Source organism: Cyprinodon tularosa, unplaced genomic scaffold (assembly GCF_016077235.1).
Source record: "Cyprinodon tularosa strain WSP-4 unplaced genomic scaffold, ASM1607723v1 ctg40, whole genome shotgun sequence".
NCBI classification, from domain to species: Eukaryota; Metazoa; Chordata; class Actinopteri; order Cyprinodontiformes; family Cyprinodontidae; genus Cyprinodon; species Cyprinodon tularosa.
This window is the reverse complement of record NW_024039119.1, coordinates 1344141-1365456: the sequence shown is the minus strand read 5'-3', so window position 1 is coordinate 1365456 and position 21316 is coordinate 1344141. Positions and strand designations below refer to the sequence as shown.

Below are 21316 nucleotides of genomic sequence, written 5' to 3'. Positions count from 1 at the left end.
TCCCACTGACTGCTTAAATATTTCACCTTACCTAATTTTCATTTTCTCAAGTTTTAATATCTTGCTGCTCAAACAATATTTGCTGTAAACTAAATATTAAAATTTTTTTTTTTGTTCTGACTGTAAAATGAAAGAAGCAATTTTCCAAAATTGTTTATTTATTAAAATGTGTGCATCAGATTCTGTTTTGCTCCTTTGAACTAATAAATATTTCTATCTACATCAAAAAGTGCATCTATTCTTTTTTTCAATTAATAGAAACAAAAATATGTATATAGGTATGAAGTTAAGGTGAATGCTAAACCCTCCAGTTGATAGGTCAGTATTGGTAGCCCTTCCTGTGACTCGCTACCCATGAAGTAGCTCTAAGCCTTTAAAAAGATCGATGACCCCTACTCTAACCTTTCAAAAAAAATTTTTTACATCATAATGGTTATTCCACGCCATGAGTCCATGAACTGCTATAATTAATAATTATGTTAACAGTTCAAGCAAAAATGTAAAAGTATAAGTAGTCATATATTAATAATCACAATATTTTTCTTCTTTAAAAGAACTGACTGGAAATTCACATCCTCTTCAGCTTTGGTTGTTGTTGCACACTGTGTCCACCAGGTGGCAGCAGATTTTCAGTTTGCTGGATTCCAGGTCATGACGGATGAGCTTAAAGGAATAGTACACCCAAAACATGATTAGCCTTCATTTTCTACTCACCTCCATGCTGAACAACACTCTGGAGTACTTTTTTGATATCTCAAATGCATCTGGAGATCTGGGAGACTTCTTGCTGTCTGCTGACATTCAAATAATGGAGGTCTATGGCGCCCGAGACAGAAAGGTCCACAAAAGTCCACAAAAACTTGTCAATATTCCTCCATACTGCTCGTCCAATGTAATCCAAGTGTCCTGAGTGGGTAGCATCCAGAATTTACTCGAAACGAAGTCATTTAGAACGTTTTAGAGCCTAAACAGTAGTGTATAGGATTTCCTAATAGCGCCCCCATGCGCGCTCACGATTCTACGGAAGCCGGCAGACCAAACCAGCGCATTCAGCTCGGCAAAGAACTCATGCTCTTCCTCAACACTGAAGTCCTCAGACATTTTTCTTTCGTTGTTTCTTTCTTTGCACAGGTAAACAGCACATTTCTTCTTCTACGCTTGCATTATCGGCAGACCAGACGCTGAATGCGCACTTCCTTCCGGTTTGGTCTGCCGGCTTCCGTAGAATCGTGAGCGCGCATGGGGGCGCTATTAGGAAATCCTATACACTACTGTTTATGCTCTAAAAACATTCTAAATGACTTCGTTTCGAGTAAATTCTGGATGCTACCCACTCAGGACACTTGGATTACATTGGACGAGCAGTATGGAGGAATATTGACACGTTTTTGTGGACCTTTCTGTCTCGGGCGCCATGGACCTCCATTATTTGAATGTCAGCAGACAGCAAGAAGCCTCCCAGATCTCCAGATGCATTTGAGATATCAAAAAAGTACTCCAGAGTGTTGTTCAGCATGGAGGTGAGTAGAAAATGAAGGCTAATCATGTTTTGGGTGTACTATTCCTTTAAAGGAATAGTACAGGTGCTGGTCATAAAATTAGAATATCATGAAAAAGTAGATTGATTTCAGTAATTCCATTTAAAAAGTGAAACTTGTATATTATATTCATACATTACATACAAACTCATATATTTCAGATGTTTATTTTGTTTAATTTTGATGATTACAAATGACAACAAATGAAAATCTCAAATTCATCATATCAGAAAATTAGAATATTACTGAAGACCAATAAAAACAAAGGATTTATAGAAATGTTGGCCAACTGAAAAGTATGAACATGAAAAGTATGAGCATGTACAGCACTCAGTATTTAGTTGGGCCTCCTTTGGCCTGTATTACTGCAGCAATGCGGCGTGGCATGGAGTCGATCAGTCTGTGGCACTGCTCAGGTGTTATGATAGCCCAGGTTGCTCTAATAGTGGCTTTTAGCTCTTCTGAATTGTTGGGTCTGGTGTATTGCATCTTCTTCTTCACAATACCCCATAGATTTTCTATGGGGTTAAGGTCAGGAGAGTTTGCTGGCCAATTAAGAACAGGGATACCATGGTCCTTCAACCAGGTACTGGTAGCTTTGGCACTGTGTGCAGGTGCCAAGTCCTGTTGGAAAATGAAATCTGCATCTCCAAAAAGTTGGTCAGCTGCAGGAAGCATGAAGTGCTTTAAAACTTCCTGGTATGTGGCTGCGTTGACCCTGGACCTCAGAAAACACAATGGACCAACACCAGCAGATGACATGGCACCCCAAACCATCACTGACTGTGGAAACTTTACACTGGACTTCAAGCAACGTGGATGAAGTGCCTCTCTTCTTTTCCTCCAGACTCTGGGACCTTGATTTCCAAAGGAAATGCAAAATTTACTTTCATCAGAGAACATGACTTTGGACCACTCACCAGCAGTCCAGTCCTGTTTCTCTTTAGCCCAGGCAAGACGCTTCTGACGCTGTCTGTGGTTCAAGAGTGGCTTGACACAAGGAATGCGACAGCAGAAACCCATGTCTTTCATACGTCTGTGTGTGGTGGTTCTTGAAGCACTCACTCCAGCTGCAGTCCACTCTTTGTGAATCTCCCCCACATTTTTGAATGGGTTTTGTTTCACAATCCTCTCCAGGGTGCGGTTATCTCTCTTGCTTGTACACTTTTTTCGACCACATCTTTTCCTTCCCTTCGCCTCTCTATTAATGTGCTTGGACACTGAGCTCTGTGAACAGCCAGCCTCTTTAGCGATGACCTTTTGTGTCTTGCCCTCCTTGTGCAAGGTGTCGATGGTCGTCTTTTGGACAACTGTCAAGTCAGCAGTCTTCCCCATGATTGTGTAGCCTATAGAACTAGACTGAAAGACCATTTAAAGGCTTTTGCAGGTGGTTTGAGTTAATTAGCTGATTAGAGTGTGGCACCAGGGGCCATCAATTTTGAACCTTTTCACAATATTCTAATTTTCTGATATGATGAATTTGAGATTTTCATTTGTTGTCATTTGTAATCATCAAAATTAAACAAAATAAACATCTGAAATATATGAGTTTGTATGTAATGTATGAATATAATATACAAGTTTCACTTTTTAAATGGAATTACTGAAATCAATCTACTTTTTCATGATATTCTAATTTTATGACCAGCACCTGTACACCCAAAACATGATTAGCCTTCATTTTCTACTCACCCCCATGCTGAACAACACTCTGGAGTACTTTTTTGATATCTCAAATGCATCTGGAGATCTGGGAGGCTTCTTGCTCTCTGCTGACATTCAAATAATGGAGGTCTATGGTGCCCGAGACAGAAAGGTCCATAAAAGTCCACAAAAAACGTGTCAATATTCCTCCTGAAAGCGCGCACCTGCGCGTTCACGACGCTACGGAAGCCGGCAGACCAAACCAGATGAAAGTGCGCATTCAGCGTCTGCTCTGCCAATAATGCAAGCATAGAAGAAGAAATGTGCTGTTTACCTGTGCAAAGAAAGAAACAGCGAAAGAAAAATGTCTGAGGACTTCAGTGTTGAGGAAGAGCATGAGTTCTTTGCCGAGCTGAATGCGCACTTTCATCTGGTTTGGTCTGCCGCGGTTTCCGTAGCGTCGTGAACGTGCTTTCAGGAAATCCTATATACTACTGTTTATGCTCTAAAAACATTCTAAATAACTTCGTTCCGAGTAAATTCTGGATGCTACCCACTCAGGACACTTGGAATACACTGGACGAGCAGTATGGAGGAATATTGACACGTTTTTTGTGGACTTTTATGGACCTTTCTGCCTCGGGCGCTGGGCACCTCCATTATTTGAATGTCAGCAGACAGCAAGAAGCCTCCCAGATCTCCAGATGCATTTGAGATATCAAAAAAGTACTCCAGAGTGTTGTTCAGCATGGGGGTGAGTAGAAAATGAAGGCTAATCATGTTTTGGGTGTACTATTCCTTTGATGATTTCATATGGTTATCTTTCTAATTTAGTAATCAAATCTACATTTGTGTTTTATATTGACTTAGAATTTTTCTATGTTGACCTATTCTTAATAAACAGTGTTTGTTTCAACATCAGGCTTTTTTTCTCATTTCATATTGCCAGAATTGTATCCCCATCTACATTCAGTATAAGAACATACACATTCTTAAGATTAGGATAAGATACTAGGCTTCGATTTAGGAAAAAGTAATATTCCTACTGGGTATTGCCTATAATAAGTACATAATAAGTACCACTTATTATGTACTACTTATTATTATTTCACTTATTTCATTTTTATTACAAGAATATGGTTTACAACAGTTTTCAATAACATGAGAATATTTACACACCGTGAAACAAGAGTTTTTTTTTTTTTTTTTAAGGAACCTCAATATCGCTGGTGATATTCTGCTATATTCAGCTCTATCTACTGCGTGCGCGCTCCCGACGAGGAGATACAAGTTCTCGCAGGGATAAACGACAGAAGGCAACATGGCAGTAGGCCATATATGCATTTGCACAGCCTGGTCGAGCAGGCAGCGCCCCCTGCTGTCCAATAAAGGGTACTACCAACAAGTCACAGATAATTTTGACCGGTGTGACTTGTGTCAAAAGTTAAAATGAAGGCTTAACTAAACCACAAATTCAATTTGTGAGCAGCAGATTCATGCAGTTGTATTCATTGATCTGTATTTGTGTTAAGGAATATATATATATATATATATATATATATATATATATATTTATCAGGGCTCGATGTTAACCATTGCCCGATCGCCCGGGGCAAGTACTTTTTATTGTCGGGAGAGTACAAATTTCATTGCATTTGCCCGCCGGGCGAGTGCAGTGATCGCAAAAAAATTATTTATCACTTAAAATTACTTTAAAATCACCGACATTAGCTGAAAACGACCCAGCCGGCGCCATTTTTGTTGTTTTGTACACATTCTTACGTGATTTTTGTCAACCTAGCGGTAATTTTGATGTAGTTACCAAAACGACAAACAAGCTAGAAAGCGCTATCATATGGCAGTCTTCTGTACAGTGGTCATACATTAAAAAATGTTCATTCATTTTTTTTTCTCTCAGACATTGGAGAGGTGCATTTAAATGTTATAGAGCAAAACATGTTGAATTGGTGACCTGTTATGTTATTATTATTGTCTTGTTGCTGCATTTATTTTGTCAGGGAAAACTAATCCTGAGTCAGTTAAAAGTCAGGGAATTCTGAAATTATGTAAGACTGTGGAAACCCTGTATAAAACAACTGTATAATGATTCTCTAGAAAAGTCACATTAAATTGATAGTATTATCTTGTATAAACCTACTGTGACTCTAAAATAAGTTATTCATTTGTGACATTGACTTCTATCTTGTGATCTATCTTAAGTTTTTAACCTGTCAAGTTTTTTTTTTTTTTTGATTTTTAACATTACAATTTGTATTTTTCCCAAGCACACAAGAGTTTAAAGCAAAGTTTAGTTTGAAAAGAATGTGCAGGAAGGATTGAAAGGCATGTTAACACGGTAATGTGGGCTTGAGTTCATTATCTGAGGCATGCATATACACACCAGGAACCTGTGAAATTTAAAAATACTGAATTACAAAAAACGTTTAAAAAACAAACATGTTTCATTGATATATATACAAAAATGAATATTAGGAACTATATTTATCAAACATTATACTGGGAAGTGTGAAATGTGAAAGTCACTATATATATATATATATATATATATATATATATATATATATATATATATATATATATATATATATATATATTAGGGCTGCAACTAACGATTATTTTAAAAATCGATGAATCGGACGATTATTTTTTCGATTAATCGATGAATCGGACAAAAAATATTTTTTATATTAACCTCTTTATTCCAAAATAAACATTTTAAACAGAACAAACAAGCACACAAGTACAGGTTGCTCATTAACTGTACTGGTGCAATATGAAAAATAAATGTTTGTGTTAAAACTACGCAAACTTACATGAGAAATGTGGCTGTACATCCACAAAATATAGGCTACTTTGTTTCATAAAGCGCAAAAAAAGACATTTTTGTTTTTAAAGCCCCTAAGGGGTTCAAACAATAGGCCCCCCCATTTCAACAAATGAGTTTTTTTTAGACTAGAAGAGTTCTGCCTTTTAAGACAGGAAAGTATAGCAGTTAAAGTTGCTACTTGAGAAAATACTTAACCATAGAGATAAAAATAGCCCTGTGATTCAAATTATAAATTGTATTTGGAATAAAAATGAGAGAACTAGGGGTGCTAAAAAACACATCCTCCAAAGACTCCAATTTACATGGGAATGTGGCATATAATTAATTGACATATTACTGATCTTGCTGGATTTTATTCTGCTTTACTTCCATAAATTGCAGGATCTTCTTTACTTTATCTTCGCCAGAAGATTTAAACTTTAAAAGCCTTACCCTCATAATTTGCAAGTTAATTTATTTATAAAGTAAATGTAAACGCTGCTTAAGCTAATTCAAATGAAATTAAAAGTAAAATAAGTAGCCAACCTTATCACTGTCTGTAACCTACTAACACGGTAAGGAAAGCATCAGATGAGCTACCTGAGAAACTAACGTTACGTTTCCCCACTTTAAAACCAAACAAACATGGTGGTTCCGTGCCATGTTAATTTCTTTTGAAAAAAGTTGCATGTTATCACTTTTTTCGCTTTACAAAGCGCAGGCTATTTTAATTATTGTGATCAATTTGCGCCGCACAATCCCGGTGCATGCGCGCTTCATTTGCAGTCTGGACGCTGAGGCTCTGACTGCAGCGCTGAGAGGGACTCCTGCGGGAGCGGGGGGAGGCGCCCCACGGCAGAGTAAGAACGATACATGCTTTCACGTAAGAGTCTCCAAAAGCCGCCAGTGAAACCGAAAAAAGTCGCCAGATTTGTCGCTAGTCGCTTTTTTGAAAAATAGTCGCTGGAGGGGTCTGAAAAGTCGCTGAGTTGGCAACACTGCTCCTGCGGCGCTGGCTCGCTCTGCCATATTTTTTTTTCTTCCTCTTTCAGTCAAGAGGCAGTGATGACGGCGCGGCGGATGACGCAATAATCGCGCGAAACAACTAATCGATGATGAAATTCGTTGCCAACGCTTTTAAAAGTCGATCTTTATCGATTTTATCGATTCCTTGTTGCAGCCCTAATATATATATATATATATTTAGATTTTAATATATTTTGAATTTGTTTTGCTCTATTCGTTTTATATAAACTGTAGCAAAAATGAATGTAAGACATTTTTCATGTGCAACTCACAGAACACACTTTGTGTGCTTGTACTCAAGAATTTGAAGAGGCATAACTTTTTTGTAATTGTGACAGATAAAAAAAAAAGTCTACAATTCCAAACACCAAAGTTAGAATGCACAATAATTCAATAGAATGCAACAGTTTTGCAACAATAGTTCTGAACCATTTGGAGCAAAACTCAGAATGTAAGAGGTTTTTGGTGTTCAACTTGTAGAACAGAATTTGTGTATTTGTACTCATAAAAAATTTGAAATTGTGATTTTTTTTTAAATATAATTATACAATTGTAAAGTTTAGACTGCAACTCTCTCTACAAATTCAAATTCACACTTACAATGCACAAATAGTTTTGACCCCCCCCAAAAAAAACATTCATATTCTACTGTTTCTATTGCTACTCTACTAACCCTTTTCACGCGAATCCTACATTTTCTTCTTACGTGTGAATTTGAAACAGCTCGACAGCATGCAAAGATTTTGAGTGGAGCCAACAATGCTAACAGACATTAGTTTTTAATTATTTCTATAGTGCCAATTCAAAGCACATGTCATCTCAAGGCACTTTACAGTTCAACCAGATCATACAGTCAGATTGATTCAAAGTTTTCTATCTAAGGAAAACCAGTTGATTGCATCGACTCATTGACCCGAATGCACTAAGCATGCTTGTAGCGGCAGTGGAGAGGAAAAACTCCCTTTTAACAGGAAGAAACCTCCAGCAGAACCAGGCTCAGTGTGAGCGGCCATCTGCTGAGGCCGACTGGGGTTCAAGGAGACAGAAGTAGAGACACAAAAAGCAGCTGTAAAAGGCGGGCCCGTCCAGGAAACACACAGCCAGGCAGACAAGCTCCAAACCAGCTGCCATGTCAGAGGATGAAGAAAGCACATCCGGCCAGTCACAGTCAGAGAAACAGGACTACACTGGAAAAACAGGCAGATCTCCAACATCTACAAACAAAGGTGTGATGGCAGCAGCACAGCTGATATTTCTCTCCAGGGTGGTGTCACAGCCAAATATGAACAGAAGAGGTGAAGCTACTATAAAAAAAAAGCAGAGAGAGCATAACCTTAGAAATTAAACTAACAGATTCTGCAGAGTGGGAGAATAGAGACAGAATGAAGCAAAATGATGAAATAGGGGTCCCTATGTCCTGAATAAGTCTAAGCATATACGGTATATGTAGCAGCATAACTATAGAGATAGCTCAGGAAAACCTGAGTGACTGTAACTATAAGCTTTATCAAAAAGGAAGGTTTTAAGCCTAGTCTTAAAAGTAGACGGGGTGTCTGCCTTATGGACTAAAACTGGTAGTTGGTTCCACAGGAGAGGAGCCTGATAACTAAAAGATCTGCCTCTGGTTCTACTTTAAAAAAATTCTAGGAACCACTAGTAAACCTGCAGATTGAGAGCGAAGTGCTCTGTTAGGAACATAAGGAACAATCAGATCTCTGATATCAGATGGAGCTTGGCCATTTAAGGCTTTATATGTGAGAAGGAGGATTTTAAATCCTATTTTTGATTTAGCAGATCTCTCTTTTTAATTTTCATCAGAACGCTGGCTGCAGCATTTTGGATCAGCTGAAGGCTTTTAACTACAGTTTGTGGACTTCCTGATAGTAAAGAATTACAATAGCCCAGCCTTGAAGTAACAAATGCATGGACTAGTTTCTCAGCATCACCCCTGGACAGGAGATTTCTATTTTTTGCAATATTCTGCACATGAAAGAAGGAAATTCTAGAAACCTCTTTGATATGGGATTTAAATGACAGGTCCTGATCAAAAACAACACCAAGATTTTTTACTTTATTATCTGAAATCAGTTTAATCCCATCCAAATGAAATGACTGACTAGTCAGCTTCTTTTTCATAGACTATGACTTCTGTTTTGTCTGCATTCAGAAGCAGAAAGTTAAGACTCATCCAGGTTTTTATGTCTTCAAGACATGTCTATAATCTATGTAATGGGTTAGCGTCATCTGGATTTATAGACATAGCTTGGTATCATCTGCATAACAGTGGAAATGATCCCATGCTGTCTTATAATTCTACTGATTGGGAGCATATATAAAGTAAAGAGAATTGGTCCTAGCACTGATCCCTGTGGTACTCCACGGGTAACCTTTGAGCATGAGGAAGATCTGTCATTAACGTGAACAAACTAAAATTGATCTAATAGATCAGATTTAAACTAGTCTAGCTCTGTTCTATTAATTGCAACAAAATATTCAAGTCTTTCTAAAAGAATATTATGATCAACTGTATCAAATGCAGCACTGAGATCCAACAGGACAAGTACAGATACAAGTCCATTATCTGAGGCCATGAGAATATCATTAGAAACCTTCACCAGAGTTGTTTCAGGGCTATGATGAGCTTTAAAGCCAGATTGAAACTCTTCAAAAGGTTAATTATGGTGTAAGTGGAAAAAAAAGGGCACAGAAGAGCATGTACTTCTTGCTGGATGAGGAGAGCCCACCTGCCCCCAACCATGGAACGCCAGCATTCATAACATGTAGGCGAATCACTGTCCCCCAGACATCAACGGTTAGTTTTTATATCTGATGTCATCTGCGTGCCACACTGCATTTGTGACAGGCAGCCCAAGCCACAGGCGGCTACGCTCTACCCCTTCTATTCAATCGGCGAGCTAATCTGAACCGTTCCATTCCATTTGGAGAGCGAGATCATCTGTGGTAGGAGCACTAGACATCTTCCAGGCATGTGAGTAAAACTAGCAGCAGTTCAGTGGACAGGATGAATGAACCGTAGCCGGCGTGCGCAGATGACGTCATACACACGCCGCTTTGTTTAAAAAAAATATAAATATAAAAAATATAACCGCGGATGTCTGGGGGACAGTGATTCGCCTACATGTTATGAATGCTGGCGTACCATAAAAAACACATTATGAACAGTTTAGTTTATGCCTTCAACTCATTGCCCATAGGAAGAGTTACTTGGATATAAGCCAACGGAATATCTTCAGAACAGCTTCAAATGACACAAAACTCATATGGGTGAGTAGAGCATGATGAAATAACGTAAAATCAAGGGGCCAATAAAAAAAAAAAAACAATCTTCCCCTTTAAGTACAGTAATAAAGTAAATTGACTTTGTTACTTTACATCACTGTATCTAACTAAAAGGGAATCATTGTCCAGATGTATATACCCTGTATATTCTATGGCCATACCCAACAAACTAAAATCAATAAAATCTCAATAAAACTTTAAGTTTATCTGGCAAATTCAAGTCCACTACTTTAAAGAAAGCAAACATGGTAAAAGACTATAAAGATGATGGTTTGACTTTGATTGCTTAAATGTTGTCTTAAAAATAAACTGACTAAAATCTTTCTTGATGAATGGAAATAGTATATAGTATTGTCTTTCCAAAGGTTTGATTAAAGAAATTGCAGACATAGATTTTGTTCTGAGATGTGACTTTGGTATTGATAAACTCCTAGTGAAGCTGGCTTCCTTTCAAAAACAAGTATTGTTATGCTGGAAACGTATGTACATACACAACCCCCCACCAAACTCCTATCTGGAATAATAGATATGTGATAGATAGATAGAAATAAGTCTCTGTATTTGAATCACTGGATGGAAAAGGGCATTTGGTCTATAAGACGTTTTCTGAATGACAATGGAGGTTGACTGTCCTCTGAAGAGTCTTGTTTACTGTATATTTTAAACTGCTCCTATACTTAGTTTAATACTTTCATAAACCTCAATACCTACTGCAATCAAATATATGGTTCAAAATATAAGAACTGAAACTGGTTACCCACACTTCAAATGAATGGTGTTAACCTTTGGATAAATGTAACTCTACCAAAAGATTGCATCAGCATCAGCATCTAAATAACCATATTTCCTGTACGTCCAAATAAAAACTTAATTTTAATGTGTTTTCTGACTTGACTTCTGGCTATCAAGTAGAGGACTGCTTACCTTAAAAACCCCTTAAGTCTCAAAACAAAAGAAATTCATTTTAAAATTCTCAATAACCATACAGAGAACTGTTAAGACAAAGATTTAATTTTGAAACTAAAAGTTGTACCTTTTGTGACAATGATATTGACACAACTGGCCATCTCTTTTTCTATTGTGAGCCCACTGGAAAGTTTTGGGAACCCTTTAAGGCATGGATCTCTACAATTCCTTTCCTTTCCCATCCATAAGAGAGGATATATTATTTGGAACCACCCTCAGAGACAGAATTTTTGACCTCATATGCAACAGCCTGCTGATCTTTGCCAAATACTTTGTCCACTCCTGTAAATGGGGAAACAGACAACCCGACTTTTCAGCTTTTAAAAGCTTGCAGATGGACAAGCACCTCAGACTTGTTGTAGAACCCTTTTAACCCAGTCTAAATCCAATGGAGGTATTGTTTCAAGAAACATGGTTAAATATTAAAAGTATTTATTCCAGTCATGTTCAACAAAATCATTGATACTAGCACAAATTGCGGAGGAAGATCTCACTTTATATTAGGCCTTTAAGTTCTGGCCATTTCAGTTGAAGAACCCCACTGACAAAGGGACATGGAAGAGAGAGTTTCTGCCGTCTTTCCCTTTTTATTTAAAAGTCAGTCAGCAAGTGTCCCCCAAAGTCTCCAATCAATATTCTTGGCTTTCTCTTTACAAAACTGTGAGTAGGGAGTGCTGGCCTAGTGGTCAGAGCAGTGCACTTGTGCTCTGAGAAAGTTGCAAGAGCCCGGTTTGATCCCCACAGCTTCCACTCTGGTTCTCTGTGCATGACCCTTAACTCCACACTGCTCCCCAGGTGCTGTACAATGGCAGCCCACTGCTCCTCAAGGGGATATGTTAAATGCAGAGATACATTTCTCCAGTGTGAGATCAACAAAGTTAAATAATTAATTATTATTCTCACACAGCCTGCAGCATTACCATATAAGATGATGCTGGAGTGGCTCTGGCCACCATATGTCAGCATGAGAATGTCCATTTTGGCTGACCCACACAGAAGAGTGAACAGATTTAACAGATGTAACAGTTATTTAAAACAGAAAATAAAATAAAAAGAAATTAATTTCCACACAACCTGAAAGAGATGAAAAAAAAGAGTATACAGCTCCTTGAGCAGGGCCGTGCAGAGACCGCTAAAGGGGCAGGTGCTCAAAAAAAAAAAAAGGGCACATCTTATCGCATTTTAGGACAGAATATTAACAAAGTCACATAGCTTTCAGAGTTTAATGAAAAATGATAAATTACAAAATTGTGAGACATACAATCAAAGCTAAGGGAAATCTCTACATAGAACATAGAACTATGCATATGTAAAATATTTTATTAGTAATTTCTTTCTGCAGGTCTATTTTGTTATAGGAAAGTATTACAATATTCAAACCTGCAATTTAGCCAAAGATGTAAATCAGAGCTGGACCACCAGACATATTTTGTCTTTACAGAATTAAACTGTTAAAAATGCATACAAGGGCACAATGCAACCTTTTAGTGTACTGTAATCTATAAAAAGAATGTCTGCCTGGTTTGCTGTACTGACAGTGGAGATGGAGACGGTCCATTCAGAAAAGCAGAGCTGCTGCATCAAACTTTAACGTGGAACTGCAGAAAAAAAAGAACAAAACAAACATTTTATTAATGCATGTCACCATGAGAAAAGCCTACTCTGTTTGTGTCTTAGTGTATTTTGTAAGTACCTATATACATTTTCTTCAATCTTTCCCCTTCGTTTTTTCTTGTCAGTTTCTCTTTTCTTTTTTTCCTCATTGTCTCATCTTTTCTGTGTTGAGTGAAGGTCAATGTCTTATTTATTTCAGTCTCTTGCCTTTCTTTTTCCCCCAAACTAAATCCAAGATTATGATCCAAAAACTTATTTTCCGTCATGGTGATTTAACTGTTTAAAAACAAATTTCCAACTTTTAAGTATTTTTGCTATTTTTGTTCTCTTTTGTTCACAGCAGCAGTTTTCTGTTAGCCATGTCTTTAAAAATGTTAACCTCACTGTGAATGATTGGCACATCCTTCTCGATTGCCAACAAAAGACGGTCTGACAACCGATCCTCCTTGCATAAGCTGCGCAGTTTTGTTTTCACCAGCTTCATACATTATATCTATCATATATCTATCATGGTAGTTCTGGATGAGTTCTCCTTTAAGATACATTTACCTAACGCTAGAATAAATGAAATGTACATCATGCAGCAAAGGAAATTAGAAAATCAGACATATATCCATTATGGAGATAATAGGTTTTTGACGGGCGATGTGCCCCTATTGCATAAGTAATACTGAAGAATGTCCTACTATCATTACCGATACAGGGAAGCTTTTTAGTTATCTTGCTTTGCTAGCAAAGTCATTAGCTAGCAGCTAGCTCATAGCACAAGAACAACAGCCTAATGTCTGTATGATAAAAATACTGAATCGATAGATAAGAACAGCTTTTCCTCACCTGGCTGTCTCCTCCCGTTCAGTAGTTCTTCAGAGAAAGGCGCGCCGCGTCCTATACTTTCCTCCGTTTAAACCGCTACTCTTTGCTAAAGTAGAGAAATTATACAAAGTTCAAAGTTTTCCGTTGTCTGACAAGTAGGAAGCCTACTCCAGTATTTTCACCAAAAATTATGTTTTTTAATTCACAAAAAAACTGTTCTGTAATCATTACAGAACAGTTTTTTGTGAATTAAAAAACATAATTTTCAATGTAAAAGACTAAAAGCACAGAGTAAACAGTGTTTTAGATCAAACAATACTGCATCATCCATGGGGCTCATTTGGTTTCACTTACATGTATATTCAGGTTGACATTGGAGAGGCGGTGCAGACTGAAGAAATAGCCATCCGTCCGATCATGGTTGATCTTGCTTAGGGCCAAATGAGCAGCGGCCACAGTGTAATGTGGAATATTCGCTACCTTTAGCTCCGCAGTTAGCCGCCTTATCTGACTGTGCGAGAGGCAAGTGCGTCGTCACCGGCAAAAGGTCAAAGGTAACAATGTGACCGGAGGGCTTATTGTATTGTTTTTCTTGCCAAAAAAAAAAAAGATAATAATAATAATTTCAGTACATGTGTCAAATAAAAAAAAAAAAATAAATAAAAAAAATAAAATAAAAAAAAAGGGACCAAAAGGGCACATTGGGATCATGGAGCAAAAGGGGCAGGTGCTCAAGCCCCCTTAGCCCCCCCCTCTGCACGTGCCTGTCCTTGAGCCTATGAAGAACTGAAGCTATTTGATGAGAATTAGTGCCCCTTTGTCCCACCCATAGACAGCTGGAAATAGGCACCAGCACCCATCGTGACCCCGTTTGGGATAAGCATGACAGAAAATGGATGGATGGATGGATGGATGGATGGATAGTGCCCCTTTGTGTGTATTTAAAAAAAAAATCTATTTATGGTTTTATTTCTCTCTCTGGTGTTAATCATCTGTCGCTTTATTTTCTCCCATCTTATAATCTGTGTGCCTTAAACATACAGGTGCTGGTCATAAAATTAGAATATCATGAAAAAGTAGATTGATTTCAGTAATTCCATTTAAAAAGTGAAACTTGTATATTATATTCATACATTACATACAAACTCATATATTTCAGATGTTTATTTTGTTTAATTTTGATGATTACAAATGACAACAAATGAAAATCTCAAATTCATCATATCAGAAAATTAGAATATTACTGAAGACCAATAAAAACAAAGGATTTATAGAAATGTTGGCCAACTGAAAAGTATGAACATGAAAAGTATGAGCATGTACAGCACTCAGTATTTAGTTGGGCCTCCTTTGGCCTGTATTACTGCAGCAATGCGGCGTGGCATGGAGTCGATCAGTCTGTGGCACTGCTCAGGTGTTATGATAGCCCAGGTTGCTCTAATAGTGGCTTTTAGCTCTTCTGAATTGTTGGGTCTGGTGTATTGCATCTTCTTCTTCACAATACCCCATAGATTTTCTATGGGGTTAAGGTCAGGAGAGTTTGCTGGCCAATTAAGAACAGGGATACCATGGTCCTTCAACCAGGTACTGGTAGCTTTGGCACTGTGTGCAGGTGCCAAGTCCTGTTGGAAAATGAAATCTGCATCTCCAAAAAGTTGGTCAGCTGCAGGAAGCATGAAGTGCTCTAAAACTTCCTGGTATGTGGCTGCGTTGACCCTGGACCTCAGAAAACACAATGGACCAACACCAGCAGATGACATGGCACCCCAAACCATCACTGACTGTGGAAACTTTACACTGGACTTCAAGCAACGTGGATGAAGTGCCTCTCTTCTTTTCCTCCAGACTCTGGGACCTTGATTTCCAAAGGAAATGCAAAATTTACTTTCATCAGAGAACATGACTTTGGACCACTCACCAGCAGTCCAGTCCTGTTTCTCTTTAGCCCAGGCAAGACGCTTCTGACGCTGTCTGTGGTTCAAGAGTGGCTTGACACAAGGAATGCGACAGCAGAAACCCATGTCTTTCATACGTCTGTGTGTGGTGGTTCTTGAAGCACTCACTCCAGCTGCAGTCCACTCTTTGTGAATCTCCCCCACATTTTTGAATGGGTTTTGTTTCACAATCCTCTCCAGGGTGCGGTTATCTCTCTTGCTTGTACACTTTTTTCGACCACATCTTTTCCTTCCCTTCGCCTCTCTATTAATGTGCTTGGACACTGAGCTCTGTGAACAGCCAGCCTCTTTAGCGATGACCTTTTGTGTCTTGCCCTCCTTGTGCAAGGTGTCGATGGTCGTCTTTTGGACAACTGTCAAGTCAGCAGTCTTCCCCATGATTGTGTAGCCTATAGAACTAGACTGAAAGACCATTTAAAGGCTTTTGCAGGTGGTTTGAGTTAATTAGCTGATTAGAGTGTGGCACCAGGGGCCATCAATTTTGAACCTTTTCACAATATTCTAATTTTCTGATATGATGAATTTGAGATTTTCATTTGTTGTCATTTGTAATCATCAAAATTAAACAAAATAAACATCTGAAATATATGAGTTTGTATGTAATGTATGAATATAATATACAAGTTTCACTTTTTAAATGGAATTACTGAAATCAATCTACTTTTTCATGATATTCTAATTTTATGACCAGCACCTGTAAACTCGGGAACATTCTTCAACCCGGCCCTCCACCTCTTCTCCTCCAGCTCATACTGCGAAACAGAAAACATCGAAGAGTTTGTGTCTGTTTAAGGTTGCATACTCCCAGAGAAAATGAATCGGTGAAGAGTTGTATTTTATTTTTTTGAGTCTGTGAGCTTACCAGTTCTAATTTCTGCAGTCTCCTCTGCAGTTTCACCTCCAGGTCGGAGCGAGGTCGGAGAGCCTGCTCCCTCTTCCTCAGCTGCTCTCTGGCTTTGTTTTCGAGGACACGATGCAACTCGGATTTCTTTCTTGGCAGAAACCCCCTTAAGAGCAAGCAGAACGTTAACAGGCGGCCATGTCTCTGGAATGAGTCAGAAATGCTGCAAAGTTTTTCTACCTGAGTGCAATTCATGAATCAGTGTGGATGATACATACAGTGCCCTCCTCTATTAGTATACAATATGAGCTCTGCAAATTCCACAGTGTTAAATATGCAGTGTCAAAGTACTTTGAATCTTTTAGAGTTACAACAACTGAAGTAAAATATACACAACATAGAGTCCTAATTTAACACTAATTCCGAGTGGGACCAAATGCACTCTTAAAGTGTTACTTTAACTGCAAAATTTACTGGGTCGGTTCAAATGAGAATAAAAAAAAAAAAAAAAAGAAAAGGCAATTAGGGAGTTCTTCTAAGTGAGCTTGGAGATTTTATTTTACACCATATCATCTTCCTCACTCTCCTTGTGCAGCAGCAATATAAACATTCCTTATCTGGCTCTGTTTTGGTTCATATAATGTTGAAAGACTTTGAGACCAAGCTTTCTAACACTGTGCAGCATATTTCTTTCTAGAATCCCTTGATATACTTGAAATTTCATTGTAACCTACAAAGATTCAAGGCACTCTATGCCAGGGGAAACAGAGCAGCCCAACATTGCTTCCAACAAGGGTGTCCTACTTGGTCACTTTGGCTCAAACAACAAAGGATGCTGGGATTGGTGTTCGTTGAGCTTAAGGTTCACCTTTAATCTATTTAGAATTTTTTTTTTTCTGGGCCCTTTTGTTACCATTTGGATTTTCGATCTCTTTGATTTGTCATCAGGTTTACTCCCATGGCCATGTCCTGGGGGGTTGGCTATCTCATGGATCTTTAAGTTTTCAGTCAGAAACATCAAGCTACTTGGTTAATGGTCTTATGGCATTTACCTTTAACATTTTTGTCTATATATATTTTTGTTTTTTGACCAATATAGGAGCTGTTTTAAACTGATTGTTGCTCTAAACTGTGTTTATAAGCTCTGATCTTTTGGGGTTCATCGTCAAATTCACCAGGGAATATGAAGCAGGTACGGTAAAAGAAAGGCTTCAGCCGCATGAGAGCATTTTGATTTCATGTTTGCTTTAATATTTTTGTTTATGTCGTCCTGTTGCACTCAGTTATAACTCGAGTTATCTGAATTTAAATTAGATATATTTTGACTTTTAGTTTTCTATATTAGCTGTACTTACTATTTTCATTAAAAACTATCCTATCCACAAAAATCCTTATTCACATGTTCACCTACATTTTCAAGTTATGATGCATGTTCCCGTTGTTTATTGACTGCATCCAAAAATATCAAGGATATTTTCAATTTAAACATAGATATGAAATTCTACAATAAAATACAGAATGAATTAATTACATACAACTCCTCACTTGGGGGACAGAGGAGGTGATAGGAAGAGGGAGAAAGGTCAGCACCCCCATCCTTGGACATCCTATGCAAAACATTACCTATTGTCACTCATGTGCAATATTCTTCTCTCTCACTGTGCAATAGCTCATGCAGACTACTGCGTAGCCTGTGTCACTTTTGTAGTTATTTATAAGGTAAGTACATTTCTGCAATACAAGTGCAATAATCCAAGTCAACTATTGAGTAGTCTGTTTAATTTTCTCTTTCATTTTCATATGGTCAGTACATTTCTACAGTGCAAATGCAATAATCTAAATCAACTACTGTGTAGTCTTCCCTTAGCTCTCTACTGTGCAGATATTTTTATGTCTAAAGGAAACATATTCAAAGACATTACCACTTTTTATTTTTCTTATGCTTTTTGGGACTATATACATGCTTTTTATGGCATTTTGCTTTAACTCTTTGTACTCTATATAAACTACTGGAACCAGCATCCCCCTGAAGGAGTAATCCCAAGGGATAAATAAAGTTGAGTCTTAGTCTAATAGGCCATGGAATCAGTGTATTCTGTCAAATAGGCTGCATGTAGGGATTTTAAAGTTCAGCAGGTGTCAGTATTGAGTGGCACACGTCCATTTGGTCACATTATTTTTTGTCTTTCTAGGGGTCCCATCATTTTTCTCCAGGTCTGTTTAATGAGTTTAATTTTTTAATCATTATGTTGAAGAATGGTTAAACATTTATGGCTGCTTTTCATTTGATCAATTTCATACAATTTTTATTTATATTACTTTTGTCAGATTCAAATTATTTATATGGTCCTTTCTAAATGTACTCACTATGGGATGCTCTGTCTAAAAGCTTCAGTTTGAAATGATGTTAATATAATTAATATTTTCTGTCTTTCAATATGTCTTTACCAGGCATTCCAAAAAAAATGCAGAGGGAGCTGCTGGCCTAAATGCTTTAAATCATCATCACTAGATGTCAAACCTTAAAAAACACGAGCAGCGTTTCACCATCTTAAAAAATCAACAACAGGGGAGGAAACACTCCGGTTAAGAGATAAGCAGGGATGTTCAGATGGATCTTGGACTAGGTCAAATACCACCTCGACATATGTGCTTATCTATGACCACAGCTCAAAGCTCAAAGACAGCTGGACTGAGTATGGCTAAGAGGATTCAGTGACGCAAACACTGCCATTAGACTGCTGAATCTTATGTAAAATGGGTTATAAAAACAAAACAAAACTGAATGTTAGAACAGTAAATATACAGTCCTATGTTTACATTACTGTTTTTGATCATAATGGGGTTTTTTTATCACTGCAGCTTACCTTATCAAGGCTGCACATTAAAAAATAATTTTTTTTGTTTACACTTCTGTATGCAAAATGACAAGATAAAATCTAAATCTCTAAGTGTAACAAACAGAGGGGCAGATAAAATGCAGAACAGTCACTGCTACCTTATTTAAAACAGCCTGGTTTAAAAAAAGATAACTGCACACTATTAACATAAAAAAGAAAGTTTTTCGTTTAAGAAAAAAACAAAAAAAAAGTGTTAAAATCGTTGTAGATTCTCAGTCTATCATCATTTATAATTATGTTGTAGATTGTTTTTTTTCTATCACAGAGGGACAGACAATTGCCTCCTTACTGTTTATGGCAGAACAGCAGCTCCTGATGAAGAGCTCTCTGTTGGAGGGAGGCCAGGATAGGATTTATCAGCTTCTTTGGTTTGATGAGGTCATCTTCCTCCTGTTGTTGATTTTCTGTCACCTGGTGAGGCGGGCTCACCCAGCACTGCACTCTGTCTGATGCGGATAAATGCAGCGTCAGAGATTTACTCCCAGCGAGACACAGAATGTAACATAAATCAGGTAGCTTTTTTGACAGGGATAGGTTGTGAAATGTATAAACAAGTGAGGCTTTTTCTCTATTTAAAGGAAAAATATAAACTTACTTCTTTTGTTTCTTTTTTGTGCTCCCTGAAATATAAGGGGGGAAAGTACAGATCAGCGTCAATGTCGGTTTGGAAACAGGGTGAAATCCATTATGCTAAAATCTGCAAAGACCTTAAATCCTTCAAGCATGTAGACTGATTAAGTAGACAGTTGTTTTTTATTTTTCCTTTATATGAAAGATGGTTTTGAAATTTTCATATGATCAACAACAGAGAAAAAGAGAAGTAACCTTGCATTTTTTTACTCTAAGCCCTACAGAAATCTATTCATTATCATGTTTGTTCAGCAGTATGGAAATATTAAGTTTTTCTTTTCTTCTTCATCTTATCCATATCTGAGCCATGAAATGTGAATTAGGATCCTTGTGTCTAAGTTTTGCTAACTAAACGATGAGCACAACAAATTAAACTTAAAACATAAACAAATAGAAAACAATAAATAGAAACATAAATAAACAAAAAATCCAGCACATGGTTGAATGATGTTTGTTACAAACTTATCTTCTCATTTAATTTTTTTTTGTCATTATTTAAGAAAAAAAATGCATTGCAAATAAGAAATACAGGATTATTTTATACTAAGTCTGCACACTACTACAAATCTTGTTGCAATTCAACCCACAAAATGCTTTAAGAACAAACTTTTTTTTTTGCATTTGTTTGTTCTTATATTTTCCTCTCTTCTAAAATATATTTTTTATTCTTGTACTAATCCTGTTTTTATTTTTTATATTTATTTGTTTTATCATCAAATACCAGCCAGTACTCTCAGCAATAAAGCAATAAAGCAGTCTTACCTGCAGTGTTTGGTAGCGATGCATAGCTTTGGAATAGAGACTGTAGAAGCGGGTGATGCAGGAGAAGCTTTCTCTGCTGTTTGCCCACAGAAAGCTGCAGACCTTGTGAGGTGGATCAGAGCAGCTTTCTGTGTGCCACTCTGTCAAATCTTGTTAAATGACTTATGACCCTTTGTTCTACACCTATGATAATTACAGGGGAAACTTCTGTCGATTTTAGCTGCAGTAGAAGCAGTGTACTCAGAGTTAAGCATAATAAGACATGATAATGATGAGGATGAAGTGAAAAACTTTACACAAATTAGCATTTGATTTGTGGCTTCATTTCTAAAAGGTCACAATATTCCACTGTTGCATAGTTTGCTTTATTGGTAAATAGTATTTTTTTTTGTTAATGTTTCTGAGATAAAACTTTTAATTAGTCGTGGGCATTATACAGGAGATATCATATAGATTAAAAAAACAAAACAAACTCATTGAACCTTAAAGATATTTCTTAA

At 37.4% G+C, this 21316-nt stretch overlaps 1 protein-coding gene across 1 annotated transcript; it reads right to left on the bottom strand.

Moving 5' to 3' along the window:
- Positions 1–579: 579 nt before the first annotated feature.
- Positions 580–21092, bottom strand: LOC119791752 (protein FAM107B). The gene is made up of 7 exons (XM_038298038.1): positions 20817–21092; positions 20020–20044; positions 19714–19870; positions 16546–16690; positions 16378–16435; positions 12205–12284; positions 580–663 (listed from the first exon to the last, which is right to left on the bottom strand). The coding sequence occupies exons 1-7, from the start codon at positions 20838–20840 to the stop codon at positions 580–582; spliced, it is 573 nt and encodes a 190-aa protein (XP_038153966.1). The 5' UTR covers positions 20841–21092.
- Positions 21093–21316: the final 224 nt, after the last annotated feature.